The sequence below is a fragment of the Danio rerio genome, chromosome 1 (genome assembly GCF_052040795.2).
Source record: "Danio rerio strain M-AB ecotype USA chromosome 1, GRCz13ab, whole genome shotgun sequence".
Classification (NCBI taxonomy): Eukaryota; Metazoa; Chordata; class Actinopteri; order Cypriniformes; family Danionidae; genus Danio; species Danio rerio.
In genome coordinates this window covers 47926835-47941022 of record NC_141021.1, presented here as the reverse complement: position 1 = coordinate 47941022, position 14188 = coordinate 47926835, and the positions used below count along the sequence as shown (strand labels likewise).

General features: G+C 33.9%; 1 protein-coding gene across 10 annotated transcripts in view; it reads left to right on the top strand.

Moving 5' to 3' along the window:
* Window positions 1-14188, top strand: part of grin2bb (glutamate receptor, ionotropic, N-methyl D-aspartate 2B, genome duplicate b) — a 199278-nt gene that overhangs the window by 6476 nt on the left and 178614 nt on the right. For 4 of the 10 annotated variants that reach the window (XM_087235944.1, XM_087235938.1, XM_087235941.1 and 1 more), the window contains exon 2: window positions 9428-10053. In XM_087235944.1, coding sequence (XP_087092070.1) covers window positions 10027-10053 — 27 coding nt within the window. In that variant the 5' untranslated portion in view covers window positions 9428-10026. Of the gene's footprint in view, window positions 1-2463; window positions 2601-6965; window positions 9182-9427; window positions 10054-14188 lie in introns of those variants that run through there. The other 6 variants (XM_087235943.1, XM_087235942.1, XM_087235940.1 and 3 more) reach the window with 5 other exon arrangements.

Genomic DNA, 14188 nt, shown 5'->3' with positions numbered 1-14188 from the left:
AGCAGTTGTGGAAAATACAGTATAACACACGAATTTTTACAAATACAGTACATCGCTGTATATGTTGTTCGACGTCACACTAAATTCCCATAATGCAACGGTAAATACAGTTATTTACCGTAAAAGGAATTTGCAGTATTACACTGGGTGAAATACAGTAAATAACTGTGTAATTTACAGAAATGTCTAACAGTGCACTATTGGTTGGGTTTAGGGAAAAGGGTGGGGGGTTATCGGTCAGTTGGCCAGTCAGTCGACAGTGGCCTCTGGTTGATTTACACGAGAAGAGAAGGAGCTAATGGCACTCGCGAGATAAATTTGAAAAAAAGCGTACAAAACGGCCTCACAGTGGTGGATTCGCAAAAACAGTATCTCCAAAAAAAAACATACCTCCTGGGATGTATTTCGCACTCTCCAGAAATGTATACAGGGGTATGCATCCATAATGAGCCTGGGTTGATATTATTCTGATTTAAAAAGTTAGTCCTATATGCAATTGTTTGACAGCTCAAATGTTTAAATTTGTTTCATCCAATGTTTTATATGATATCTTCATCCTGCTTGTCGCTAATTTGAGTAATTTGAGTGAGTGGATAGGTCCTTAATGAGAAAAATATCTACAGGTGAACTGTTTGTGTCTGTATTGTAAAAAAGTCAGTGCAATTAAATCTGGTACAACTTGGACTGAAATACACTGAAATACACTGAGCTACAGTAATGCATTTTAATATCAATCTTTTGATAATTTGTAGTGTTTTGTTCATTATTTCAAATGTCAATTCATTAATCTGATTCATAACTATGTGTGTTTCTAAAGTAATCAAACAATAGGGATTGTTAAATAAATCACAGTATATTAATAAAAAAAAATATATCCCAGTTATCACTCCTGTAAATAGTGTGGACAAATTTGCCCATGAGAAAAAGTTGTGTGGACAATCCCCTGCTTTCCCCAATGTAAATGATGCCAATGATACTGCCAATGTTGTTTTAGTTATGTATTCAAATTGGAAGTAGTCTACATGAATTCCAAACAGCGGGGGTAGTGTTTATTTATGTAACACTTTAGGTTTGCTCTCTAGCATTGATACTTTGTAGTGTAATTAAAGAAACTGCATTGATGTGCAACTACCTCTAATATAGTCTTGTAGAATATATTTATCTCAGGTGAGGGCATAAATAATTTTTGAAATTCAGTAGTACTTTATATCAAGTGACCTTAACTAATACGTACTTACACTGAAACGAATCATTTTTACAATGTACGTATTGGGTAAATACATGCTTCACATTGTAATTCATTGATTAAATACCTCACTCACTGGCAGAGCTGTGATGAAACAAAACACTATTGGCTGTTTTTAAAAAGGGGGAGGAGCTATACTATGTCCTGCCCTCTCTTAGTGTTTCGGTTAAGATTATAGCCCCTTTCACACATACAGACCTTTCCAGAAAATTACCTGTAATTTTCTGGACAGGTCGTTTGTGTGAACGAGCCCTTTTTGAAAATACCAGTAAATTCGTTCTCGCTATTTTCCGGAAAGTGAAGTAACATTACCGGTAATTTGCCGGATTGCTGCACTGTGTGAACGCAGAAGAAAGATTGCCGGAAAGATCGCGTTCACATCTAGAACATGCAGATGTAAGATGTCTACTTTAGCCAATCAGAACACTCAGACGCATTAACATTTCATGCAGTTTATGAGAATAAAAGCCTGAGATTATTTTTCCAGACACATTTTTGCTGCTAGATGTTAGTCAGATAATATTTCTATGTTCATTCTTAATGCCAGCTGGGTTAAAAAATATATAAATAAAATGTTTATGATATTCCGTTGTTTGTTTACCTTCAAGCTCTGACACATGTGCACGTAACGCAAACGGTGGGTGCCAGCACACACACATATTATGAACACCCCGGTATTCAAAAGTGTTCTTCTGTATGTTTTCATCAAAGTTGTTCACCATACTTATCTATCTACAAAGTTTGTAATGTAGTCAAATGTTTACAAGTACAACCGCAGCTGTTTAGAGCTCATTTCTGGTTAATGATGTCAGAATTTACCTGTATTTTGGAATATATGTGTGAATGCTCTTTTCCGGAAAAATTCCGTAACATCCTTGTCTGTGTGAACAGCACTTTTTTGAATTTACAGGTAAGTCGTTCTGGAAATTTTCCGGTTATTTACTGGTATCACTGTGTGAAAGGGGCTTATATAAAATGTCAAATCAAAATGCACATTTCAAAGCACTTCATGGAAACTTTAAACCTATCCATACCACCAAATCTATCCATAACCCTCTCACTTTAAGAGCACCAGAAGTGTTAGATTATGATTGCAGTTAGTACATTGTATTTATTTATTTTATTTATTTATTATAATAACAATCCAAAGTTGCACAATTTCTGTGGTTCTTCTATAACTCTTCTTATATTTTTGTCCGTTTCAAAATGATCAACAGAGGGAAAGAGCAACAGGCAGACAGTCTGTGTGAGTTTTTCAAAAAGAAGTGGGAGACAGGTGCCAAGAAATGGAGGATCAAAAGCACAAGTGATCAGTAGCTGAAGCCAAGAATCTAGAGAAAGAGAGAGAGAGAGAGTCCTTGAGAGAGCAGACATCTGAGAAGCAGACATTCACTTGAACACAGAAATCTCAGACCGATGACAGATGGAGTGGTAATGCAGCCGTACAAAATTAGTATCTGAGTAGGACCGGGGAATAAGCGGAATTAAGTATTGGCTCCATTTCAATTAATGAGCTGGAATTTTAATTGAATTACGCACATGCCACAGTTACTGAGCTGGAATGTAAGGAAATGCTAGTAGTCACATAGAAAAGATTTCTCAGTAACAGTTTATGGTAAAGTCCATTATTTAACATTAGGTAATGCATATTGCGGTATTTATAAAAATTTATTAAAGGGCAGCTATTTTACCCCCTTTTACAAGATATAAGATAAACCTTTGGTGTCTCCAGAATGCGTCTGTAAAGTTTCAGCCCAAAATACCCATCAGATTATTTATTATAGCCTCCATAATCTGCCCATTTTTGTATCTGAGTACAGTGTAGCTGTTTTTGTAGCCTGTGGCTTTAAATCCAAATGAACTGCTCCCTCCGCTTCCACGTGCATGTCTGCTTCTCATGTGTTACAGCAGATAAACAGCAGTCAGTGATACACAACAATGAAGCTGAAATACAGCTAATTAGTCAAAAATACCAGGTAAATTTATTTCATGTAGTTGTGGTGGAGTTTATTTAGGCTTTCTGAAATAATGCGTCTCACACAAATGTTATTTGCATTGCACACACACACACACACACACACACACACACACACACACACACACACACACACACACACACACACACACACAAACACATATACAGTTTGATTTTTGTTTTTCTTTGTTAAATATTTATATATTATATAAATATTGCAAGGAAATTTTCACAGTATGTCTGATAATATTTTTTCTTCTGGAAAAAGTCTTATTTGTTTTATTTTGGCTAGAATAAAAATTTTACGACTTTGTTTTAGCTTTGTAGAGCATCCTAAAAGAGTATGGGATATATTCTTTTGTCCTCTGTACTAACAAGAGAGCAGGAACAATTTTCATATTGTACCTATTGTATCGTGAATCTGCATATGTCTTCTCTTTTGGCTTCTCTGTATAATTGTAATAAAATTTTATGTAGATTTTTTTGTATATACATGACCAACTTCACATGGTCAATGTTACAATGTTTTTAAAACACAATTTTAAGGACAAAATTATTAGCCCCTTTAAACTCTATATTTTTGATCTACAGAATAAACCATCATTATACAACTTGTTTAATTACCCTAACCTGCCTAGTTAACCTAATTAACCTAGTTAAGCATTTAAATGTCACTTTAAGCTGTATAAAAGTGTCTTTAAAATATCTAGTAAAATATTATTAAATTAATTAATTAAATTATTATTATTAAAAATGAGTTATTAAAACTATTATGTTTAGAAATGTGTTGAATAAAATTTTCTCTAAAAATTGGGGGAAAAAAAAAATAAACAGGGGGCTAATAATTCAGGGGGCTAATAATTCTGACCTCAACTGTATGTATGTATGTATGTATGTATGTATGTATGTATGTATATATATATATATATATATATATATATATATATATATATATATATATATATATATACATATATATATATATATATATATATATATATATATATATATATATATATATATATATATATATATATATATACATATATATATACATACAGTTGAAGTCTGAATTATTAGCCTTATGTTTTGAAATGTGTAAAAAAAATCGTCCCTCCTTTAAACAGAAATTGGGGGAAAAATAAACGGTGGGTGAATAATTCAGAGGGGCTAATAATTCTGACTTTGATAATATATATATATATATATATATATATATATATATATATATATATATATTAATGTCAAGAAATTAAAAAAAAGAGACTTGTTGTGTTTATATCACTCCAATATGACAGTGGACACACTAGTGGGCCTCAGCGATGCTACAGGTGTGCCGCGAGAATTAAAATAAACTAAATTATTGTGCTATAATTATTTGATTTAATTATTAAATAAGTTTTATATAAAAGGATTGGTGTAATGGCTGTTCCCTACTGTTAGCGAACTTCAATAATATCCTAAAAACCCAACCGCCTTCAGATCGATGCGTTTCAACAGACTTAAAGTTTTTTTACTGTATTATACTTTTTTGTTTATTTTTAATAGAGATAATCAATAGATGAATAGTAGTGAGTCCATTTCAAAGCAGCAGCTTTTTTGTCATCTTTGTCCTGTAAAGGTTCATTTATTAAAGAAAATGCCCAAAAACTCTTCATAATTCAGAAGCTTTGAATCTGTGTGTGTTGTAAAAATTAAATAAAATATATATTATTAAATATTCTACATTTAATTTTCTAGATATATATATATTTTTTAAATAAAATGCTGTAGAAAATAAGATAATAATAGAACAAGCAAAGGAAATATTTTGATAATAAATAAAGGTTTTAAATAAGCATTTTCTTTAGACTATCAGTTTAAGAAAAAATGCCAGGTGTGGGCCTATTAAAAACATTTCGGAGAAGGAGGTGGGCCTCGAAGTGAAAAAGGTTGAGAACTTTGCATTTACCTACACACAGTTTTGTCCACACACCAACTGATTTGATTTTCATCATAGGTGCCCTGAAATGTTAGTTAACAAGCATTCAGCTGTTCATTATATTGTAATAATTACTATTATATTATTAAATTGAAGAGTTGGATTTGTTAATGTGGAAATTAATGAAAATGCTTTTGAAGTATTTTTTTTTAAAAAGGGACTTTATTGTAAAGTTTTATCAAATTCTTGTTAGATAATTACACCACAAATATCCATAAATTAGCAGTTTTCCTTGTTTTGTAATTCATGTTTTTATCTCATTTTTTTCCTCATATATTTATGCTTTTGAATTGCATTAGGATACCCAGTTTGAATGTCATCACTCGACTGAATGGGCGTTATCGGTGGTTATCAGCTGTTAGATATGGGTCAGGAGGGGTCTTCTGCGCCTACTGGTAGGCTCAGAAAGCTGTTTATTATCCATCCACATGGTTAATAGAGAAGACTCCAGATGCAGATCTGTTTTTACATTACTGTGACAGTTGGGTTTAGGGTTGGGGTAGGGGTAGACGTTAATAAAATACAAATAATGAGAAATTTAATAAATATTATAAATAATTATCGTGGTTAATCAGCTTTACTAATAGAGAAGACTCCACATCCAGATCTGTTTTTACATATACTGTGATGGTTGGGGTAGGGGTAGACCTTAATAAATTCAATTAATGGGAAATTTCATTTATTCATTTTCTTTTCGGCTTATTCCCTTTATTAATCTGGGGTCGCCACAGCGGAATGAACCGCCAACTTATCCAGCATGTTTTTACGCAGCAGATGCCTTTCCAGCTGCAACCCATCACAGGGAAACATCTATACACACCCATTCACACTCATACACTACGGACAATTTAGCTTACCCACACAGAAATGCCAACTGACCCAGCCAAGGCTCGAACCAGTGACCTTCTTGCTGTGAGGAGACAGCACTACCTACTGCGTCACCGTGTCGCCTTAATGGGAAATGTATTAAATAGAATAAATAATTCTCGTTAACTTCTGTCTGCAGTCATATGTGATCTATAGATGACTAACCATGTGAATGGATGATAACATCCCCTATACTGGCCCATATATATCAGCTGATAACTACTGATAACGTCTATTCAGTCGAGAGATAACATTTGAATTGGCTGATTGTGGGATCTTGATCTTTCTTTTTTAACCCTGAAAAGTTTGAAAAAGAGACTTTTATAAACATTTTTAATAGTTTAAAATGAGTTATTGCCTGGGTTGGTGTTGTATATTACAGTGCAAAAGCCTTGTTTCTCTACAACAGCTTTATTTCTCTATATATTATTTCTTATACATTATATGTACAACTACAAAAATGTCAATAAAAGTCACTTTGTTCAACTGTAGAGTTGAATTTTCAACACCCAAAGTCAAACAGATCAGAGTCGACCTCCCATAATGCAATTCACAAACGTAAATAAATGGAAAACACTTTTACAGACTTGTTTACTGGGGAGTCAATAATTAGAGCTAAAATGTGAAATGTTCTTCTAGGTGTAACTTATGCGCTCCATCTCAAAATCAAATTGCTATAGCAATGGTTGCTGCTTCAATCTATATTACACTTTGTCTGAACTGGAATTGAGAAGACATTCTCATCCTTTTTCTTTCTTTCTATCTGTCAATTGTGCAGTAATCCTGCAGAGGGACCCCTCTCATTCTTCTTTTCTTTGCCTCACTCCTACTCCACAGCGCTCTGTCCATAAGGGAGGGGTGCAAGAGAGAGCGTGAGTGAGTGAGTGAGAGAGCACAGACTCGAGGTGTGGAATTCTTGGGCAGACATCGCAACCATTACACCTCTTCCTACTGTTCTGCCTCAGTCACTGTCTGTGGAAAAGGGCTATTATTTACTGCAAACGGAGGACTCCTTCAACAGAAGCCAAAAGAAAGGGGGAGAAAGAGTGGAAAAAAGAGTGAGAGAGATAAGAAAGAGAAAGAGAAGAACTAAAGCAACAACTGGACAGCCGGAGCAAACTGACTGCTCTCCCTGTTTAAAAGAAAGGAAGGAAAACGGAAGGCACTGGAGTATTTGTTTTTTTCTTTCGTTTTGTTTTTTTCTTCTTTCTCATCGTGGTGCTGGGAGGCACATCATCCTTTCAATTGTTCGCTCTCTCCATCATTTGCCTCCTGATCTATTTCTCCATTTATTTGGTGTATAATTTTGTCTATTTATGACGAGGCAGGGGCGAAGAGAAAGAAGGGGCAAGTTTTTTTCTTTTATTTACTCTCGTTTTTGACTATTTATGACCCCCTTCATTCCCTCACCTGTCTCTCCTTCCCTCAGATCATCCCCTTATCCCTCCATCCCTCCCTCCATCCTTTCATCTGGAAAGTGTGATGCTCCCTGAATGAAAGTTGGTTGGAATTGCGAAAGGAACTCACAAGCCATCTCCTTATCGTTTTTTTAAATTCGTTTTCTTTCTCTTTCTGTCTTTTTTTTCAAACAGTTCTTTTGATCCTCCACCATCTACCCTCACGTATCACTCTTTTTTTCCCTGGATGCTTTAATATTCTTCTAGGTAGGTTTGACGGCTTGTTTAGTGTCTGTCCGGTCTGTTTGTCTGTGTGTGTGTGTACTTGTGTGTTCCTATTTTTACATGTACATAAAACACACATCAACACACACATACACATACACACTCCGTCATTAAACGAATGGACAGTCAGGTGTCAGGAATTAAAAATCACTTCTCCATGGCCGTTTTCTCCCTTCTCCAAACGTGTCCATCTTCCACTGTCACCTACAAATAGGAATACATTTGTTCTCTCTTTCTTTTGTAACACACACTAAACACATAAACACACTATCATGCACATCTGGTCTTGAGCTGCCCGTTCAGAAACATTCTCCATTCATCTCCAGTGCAAGCATTGGTGTCTTTTATTTGTTCGAGAAACGGTTGCAGACACATTTCAGATGAGCTTCTGCTTCGGTTCTTTGCCTGAGATGGGTGAGGTTGGCGTCACTGCCTCATTCGCTCTTTATGGACACATTTCCAACTTGTGATTTGTGTTGTCGACAGCCTCCTCTGAGCTGTTGAATCATGAAACCTGAATTGTGAACAATAAATTGGTCTTTGCTCAAAAAATTGATTAGGTTTTAGTGCAGCAGTCATTTTTTGTTTCACCTCCTTGCCAGCTTGAGTCCATTTGCGCTGTTATGGTCACTCCTTCGTTTTATTGAGTGTTTAATTTTCTTCTGTCACTCGCCTCGGTTTTATCTGCTCATCCTTTCCTTTTTCGGACAGGCTGTCATCGCATCTCTTTTTTCTTATCACCACCTCTTGATTTATTTGGAGCATCTGTTATTTTAGCTGTTGTACATGACCACTGTATGACTTCAAGCTCATTAGAGAATGAAAACTTTTCACTCCCCACTGTAAGTTATGTATACCTCCTAAATGATCCTTTTTAAATCAGTTTTACACTTCATTTGATACATTTAGTGACAGAATTATTATTTTTTTATTGATATCCTTTCGATTTATTTCATGTAATATGTTTTATTACCTCTGAATATGGAAATTAAATAAAATTAAAAAATGTTGTCAGTTATTTAAGTTTATGAAGGGGATGGTGATCCAAGAACTTCATATGGAAAGAAATCAGAGCATCTCCTTTTTTCATTCATGCTGATGTTTTATTTTCTGTGCATCACTTTAAAGCTGACGCTAACTTTTTTGTGATTGCTTCTATGTAATCTCCTGAAATTCAGCTTCAGATGTTTTATGGAAATTTCTTTAGACATCTTAAATCCATCATCACCATTTTTTCTCTTGAATGAACTTATAAGACTTTTTTTTTTTTTTCTTACAAACAAACCTATTATTGGGTGAAACGGATATATCAAAGGAAGGTCAACCATCTTGTCTTGTTTTTGAATGCTTGCACTCGCCCTCTGTCTTGTGTATCATGTTTTTGTAACATTACCCAAATAATGATGAAATGCCACAGGACAGTTAGACTGGTAAGTAACATGACTAAATATCACACATAAATATATTAGTATGCATTTGTAAGTGTGTCCCTGTTTTTGTCAAACACCTGTCCCCTCTGTGCTCCAAAATAGTTAAGCATTTATTATATTAGATCAATTGAAATATTTGAACAAAAGGGAAAAAAAGATCTCATTTAGTTATTTAAAGTCATCAAATTAGACCTTTAAAGTCATTAGACTGAAAATCTGACAATACTGTTTTTTCTGTTTCTATAGTGTCATGAGAAGGACTCGGTCCTGAAGGACTTATATGGATACCTGAACCAATGACAATATAAGACCAGACAACACTTCTACAAGCCTCTCACTACTGGATTCTGCTGGACATCGAGATACTCCAGAGTTTGTGGACTTGTTTACAGATGAAAATGAACTTTTAGTCTAACCAAGAAACTCTTTATCTTCTTCTCTTTTTTCATTTTATATTACATTTTGTAGGCCTATCTTTGTCCTGGTTCATTTTCAACTTTAATATCCATTTCTTAGATTTGATATAAGACTTTTAACTTTTCTTGAGTGACTGAACATCATTCGCATAGCTCAAACCTTACTTGTCTTTAATTTTGTCTTCATTTCTGAGCCAGGCATCTTCCCTACTTTTCTTGAGTGACATTTCTTGATAGTTTTGATTCAGTGTAGCCTGTGCTCAGCCATCCAGCCTGGAGTTTACTTTTGTCCACGGTCTTTACACCACCCCTACTTTTTCTTACCAATCCTTCAAACTACTTCAGCGGTCAGTAACACCTTCATCCAGGGCTATGAGAGGACGAGACAAGACCCAGCTCACATCATCATGCAGGAGTTGAGGAGAGACAATGGGAGTTGGGCTGGCAATGTTCAAGGTAAGAAATGAGCTTTGCTTTACTTTCTTCTCTATTGTTTTTTTTCTCCGGCTATGTTGTTAATTAAATTATTGGCGTTACTCAGCAAACACTTTTGTGTTTAATAGATGTCTAATAGACATCTAAATGTAGACAGTTTGACTAAAACAAGGCTAAACTTGATCTGTCAGTGAAAATATGATAGACATCAAAGAATAGCCCAATACTAGACTTGTCAAACTGACAGATCATACAGACCCTATATGTGTAGTCATTCATTTCTGTTTATTTAATGACTAGTCTAGTCTTGGCCTATTCTTAGACATCTATTAGATTTTTACTGACAGCCAAAATTTAGTCTTGTTTTAGACTATGTTTATATGTCTATTAGACATCTTTAAAAAAAATGCTTGCTGGGTATAAGGCCTATTACAACTTAGTGAATAATATGCAAAAAAAAAAAAAAAAAAAAAAAGATTTTAAAAGAAATCAATGCTTTTATCCAGCAAATGTGCATATGAATCCTGAAAACAAATCAGGACAAAAATTTATTTCCAGCATTGATAATTATAAGAAATGTTACCTTGTGGCAGTAAATGCTGAAGTAATTGTGCAGAAAATTAAGCCTGAATCAAAGGAATTACCACTGTAAAAAAATTCTGGGTTCCACACAATCAATTTGTGTTAAGACAACATGAAGGAATTAAGGTAATCTATTAGTTTTTTTTTTTTTTTTTACAAATTAAAGTGGATTTAACATAAAACAATTAAGTTGTCCCAACAAAATCTCAATAATTGTGTTGTTTCAACCCATTTAAAAAAGTTACTAAAAATATTTTTTGAGTGAATAATATTTTGGGCTGCACGGTGGAGCAGTGGGTAGCACGTTTGCCTCACAGCAAGAAGGTAGAGTTTGCATGTTCTCCCCATGTTGGCGTGGGTTTCCTCCCAGGTGCTCTGGTTTCCCCACAACTCCAAAAACATGTGAATTGGGTAGGCTAAATTGTCCGTAGTTTATGTGTGTGAATGATGTGCAAGGATGTTTCCCAGTGATGGGTTGTGGCTGGAAGGGCATCTGCTACGTAATGCATATGCTGGATAAGTTGGCGGTTCATTTCGCTGTGGTGACCCCAGATTAATAAAGGCACTAAGCCGAAAAGAAAATGAACAAACAAATGACATTTTAAAATATATTAATATAGTATAGATTTATTTTAATTAAAAATAATAATTCACAATTGTAAATGTTTTCTCACCTCCATTAAAAGGTCATTAATGAGAACAAATTGTGTCTATAGTAACAAAATCTACCAGAAGGGCCTAAACTTACCATGATAAGAAAGAAGAAAAGAAAGAAAGAAAATAAAGAAATAAGTGTACATGAAAATAAGAAAGAAAGAAAGAAAGAAGTGCACATGCAAATAAGAAAGAAAGAAAGAAAGAAAGAAGTGTACATGCAAATAGGAAAGAAAGAAAAAAGTGTACATGCAAATCAGAAAGAAAGAAAGAAAGAGAGAAAGAAAGAAAAAAGTGTACATGCAAATAGGAAAGAAAGAAAGAAGTGTACATGCAAATAGGAAAGAAAGAAAGAAGTGTACATGCAAATAAGAAAGAAAGAACAGAAGAAAAAGGAAAGAAAGAACAAAAATAAAACAAAATAAAATAAAAAAGGAACAGAAAATAAATAAATAATTAATAAATTATTTGGCACTTCAATCAAATAAGTGATAAAAGACCTGCAAATCCACTCAACATTCGTCACTCATGTAACAGAAGTTGTACTGGAGTGAAAATGGAGTGCAATGCATTACCCATCATTATGTACACAAGTTGTTTCATGTTATTTTATGCCCATTTTGACAAATGTAGTTGATCATATTAGGTGCATACAATTATTTAAGATGAAATCAACAATATTAAAATAGGCCAATCAAATTTGTGTTATTTTATTTATATGTTTTTCTGCTTAACAAATGTTGACTTCTACATTCAAGCATTTCAAACAGTGGGCTCAAACTGCTTGCCTTTTTACAGCACATTCTCCTTACAAACAACAGACAGTTGAGACCCAAATGATTTTCGTGTTCAATAATAAATCATACAGTTTCAGTGGAAAGCTCAGAGGATCTGCTGTTTTTGGCTCATTTTGAATTTGTGAATTCAGCGAATCATTAACTGGAGACTCACTCTGAATGGATTATTTAAATCTGTGTATTAAAGGGATAGTTCACCCAAAAATGAAAATGATCTCCTCATTTACTCACCCTTCACTAGTCACAAATCTGCATTTCTTTTCCTCTGTTGAACACAAAAGAGGATCATTTGAAGAATAAATAAAAAGGTAATCATGTACTTTCATAGTTTTTGTTCTCCAATAGAAGTCAATGGTTACTGCTTTGTAATATTCTGCAAAATATTCTGCAAAATTTCTTATATAACTCATAAACGTTTGGAACAACTTGATGGTGAGTAAATAGTGACTATATTTTCATGTTTATGAGAACTGTCTCTTTAAATGAAGATATGCCTTGACTGGATCATTTGAATCAGTAGTTGACTTATTCAACAACGCATGCTTATGACGAATTAATTGTTCAGTGCGATTTGCAAAACAGGTGATCATAAAAGAAATATACACTGCTATCAGGCTTCGAAATTTACTCCAAACGTTTTTGATCTCTCTTATCTTATTTTTGACTCTCAAAAACCATAATATATTTGCAGATGTTTAAGAAACATGTGAAGTGAACATACTTGTTTACCAGAAAAACAATGCTAAAGTCAGATATTCTGCTTTGAAAATGTGCGTTATGTGCCGGAATGCTGTCTTTGTTTTGGTCTTTTAACCCGCCCACTGCCACTTTAGCCAATTATATTTCAGCATCTTAGGTTGCCTTGGTGGAAAACCCCATAGTTCATTCATTCATTCATTCACTCATTCATTCATTCATTCATTCATTCATTCATTCATTCATTCATTCATTCATTCAGAAAGACTCTCAAAGTATGCATCCGCGACTGATATGCAACCTTCGGTGGACATTAGCAGACTCCTGCAGAGTCTGACGCATGAGGTGCTTATTAATCAGCAAATAATATAAATATTATGAACGTAAACATTAGGTGAGAAGGTTACAATGTAACCCTGTATCAAAACCAGCCTATTGAAGGAGGATGTTCTTTTCTCGCAAAAAGTGGACATTTTTGCAGTTATTCGCCTCGTTTTCTATTAAATTATGGGGTTAAAATACTGGATTTTAGTGATATTTTAAGAACTAAGCATTGCTGGATTAGCTTGTTGGATAGTGACCAGACTTATTGATGTACCAAAAATATTTCCTACAATTTTGTTGAAGTGCTTACAATACTATTTGACTACGAAGTGTATATTTACAAATGTGCATTTAAACTAAGTTTTTACAGATTTATAAATAATGTTATGAGATTAGAATTTTTTTTTATAAAGAAATATGAAAATGTTTTATCATCAATTTATCATCAATCAAATCTGTTAAAACTTGTTTTAAATGAGTGCATATTAGTTTTTATTTGTTATTTGCCTAAAGTAGCCTATAGGCAAATAACAACTTGGACAGCTCATTCAATTTTCCTCAGTCAGAATTTGACCATTTGAATAATCAAAAATTAATTTTGTTTTAAAGCCTTCTTCTATTGGTTATTTTCACAATTTATGATGGCATATTAGTCAATAGTGCACTCACTGCACGTCAACAAAATGGTAAGGTTTATGATCTAATTAATAGATATTTAACCCTCTTTAACATTATTAAATATAGATGCTGAATCACTGATATGAGTCACAGTTCTAAAGTTCAGTTTCAAACAGTTAATTTTATTTTCACGATCTGAGGTGAACTATTTGCTGCTGCTTTCAGTAGTAGGGCAATAAATGTAATGTAAAATGACATTCAAACTCACATTATTAGCATTTAACACTGAATAAAGCACACAAGCTCTACCTGAGGTGATCATATCCTGTGGTCCACCAGTGAGAAATAGAAGCCATTTCTAACATTAGAAATTTCATGTGTTGGTTTGGACAAAACCTCCATTTAATATGGAAGATATTTCCAAACTAAAATAATTTTAATTAGGTTTAGGCAATGTAGACCAATTTGGCATTGTACAATGTCTA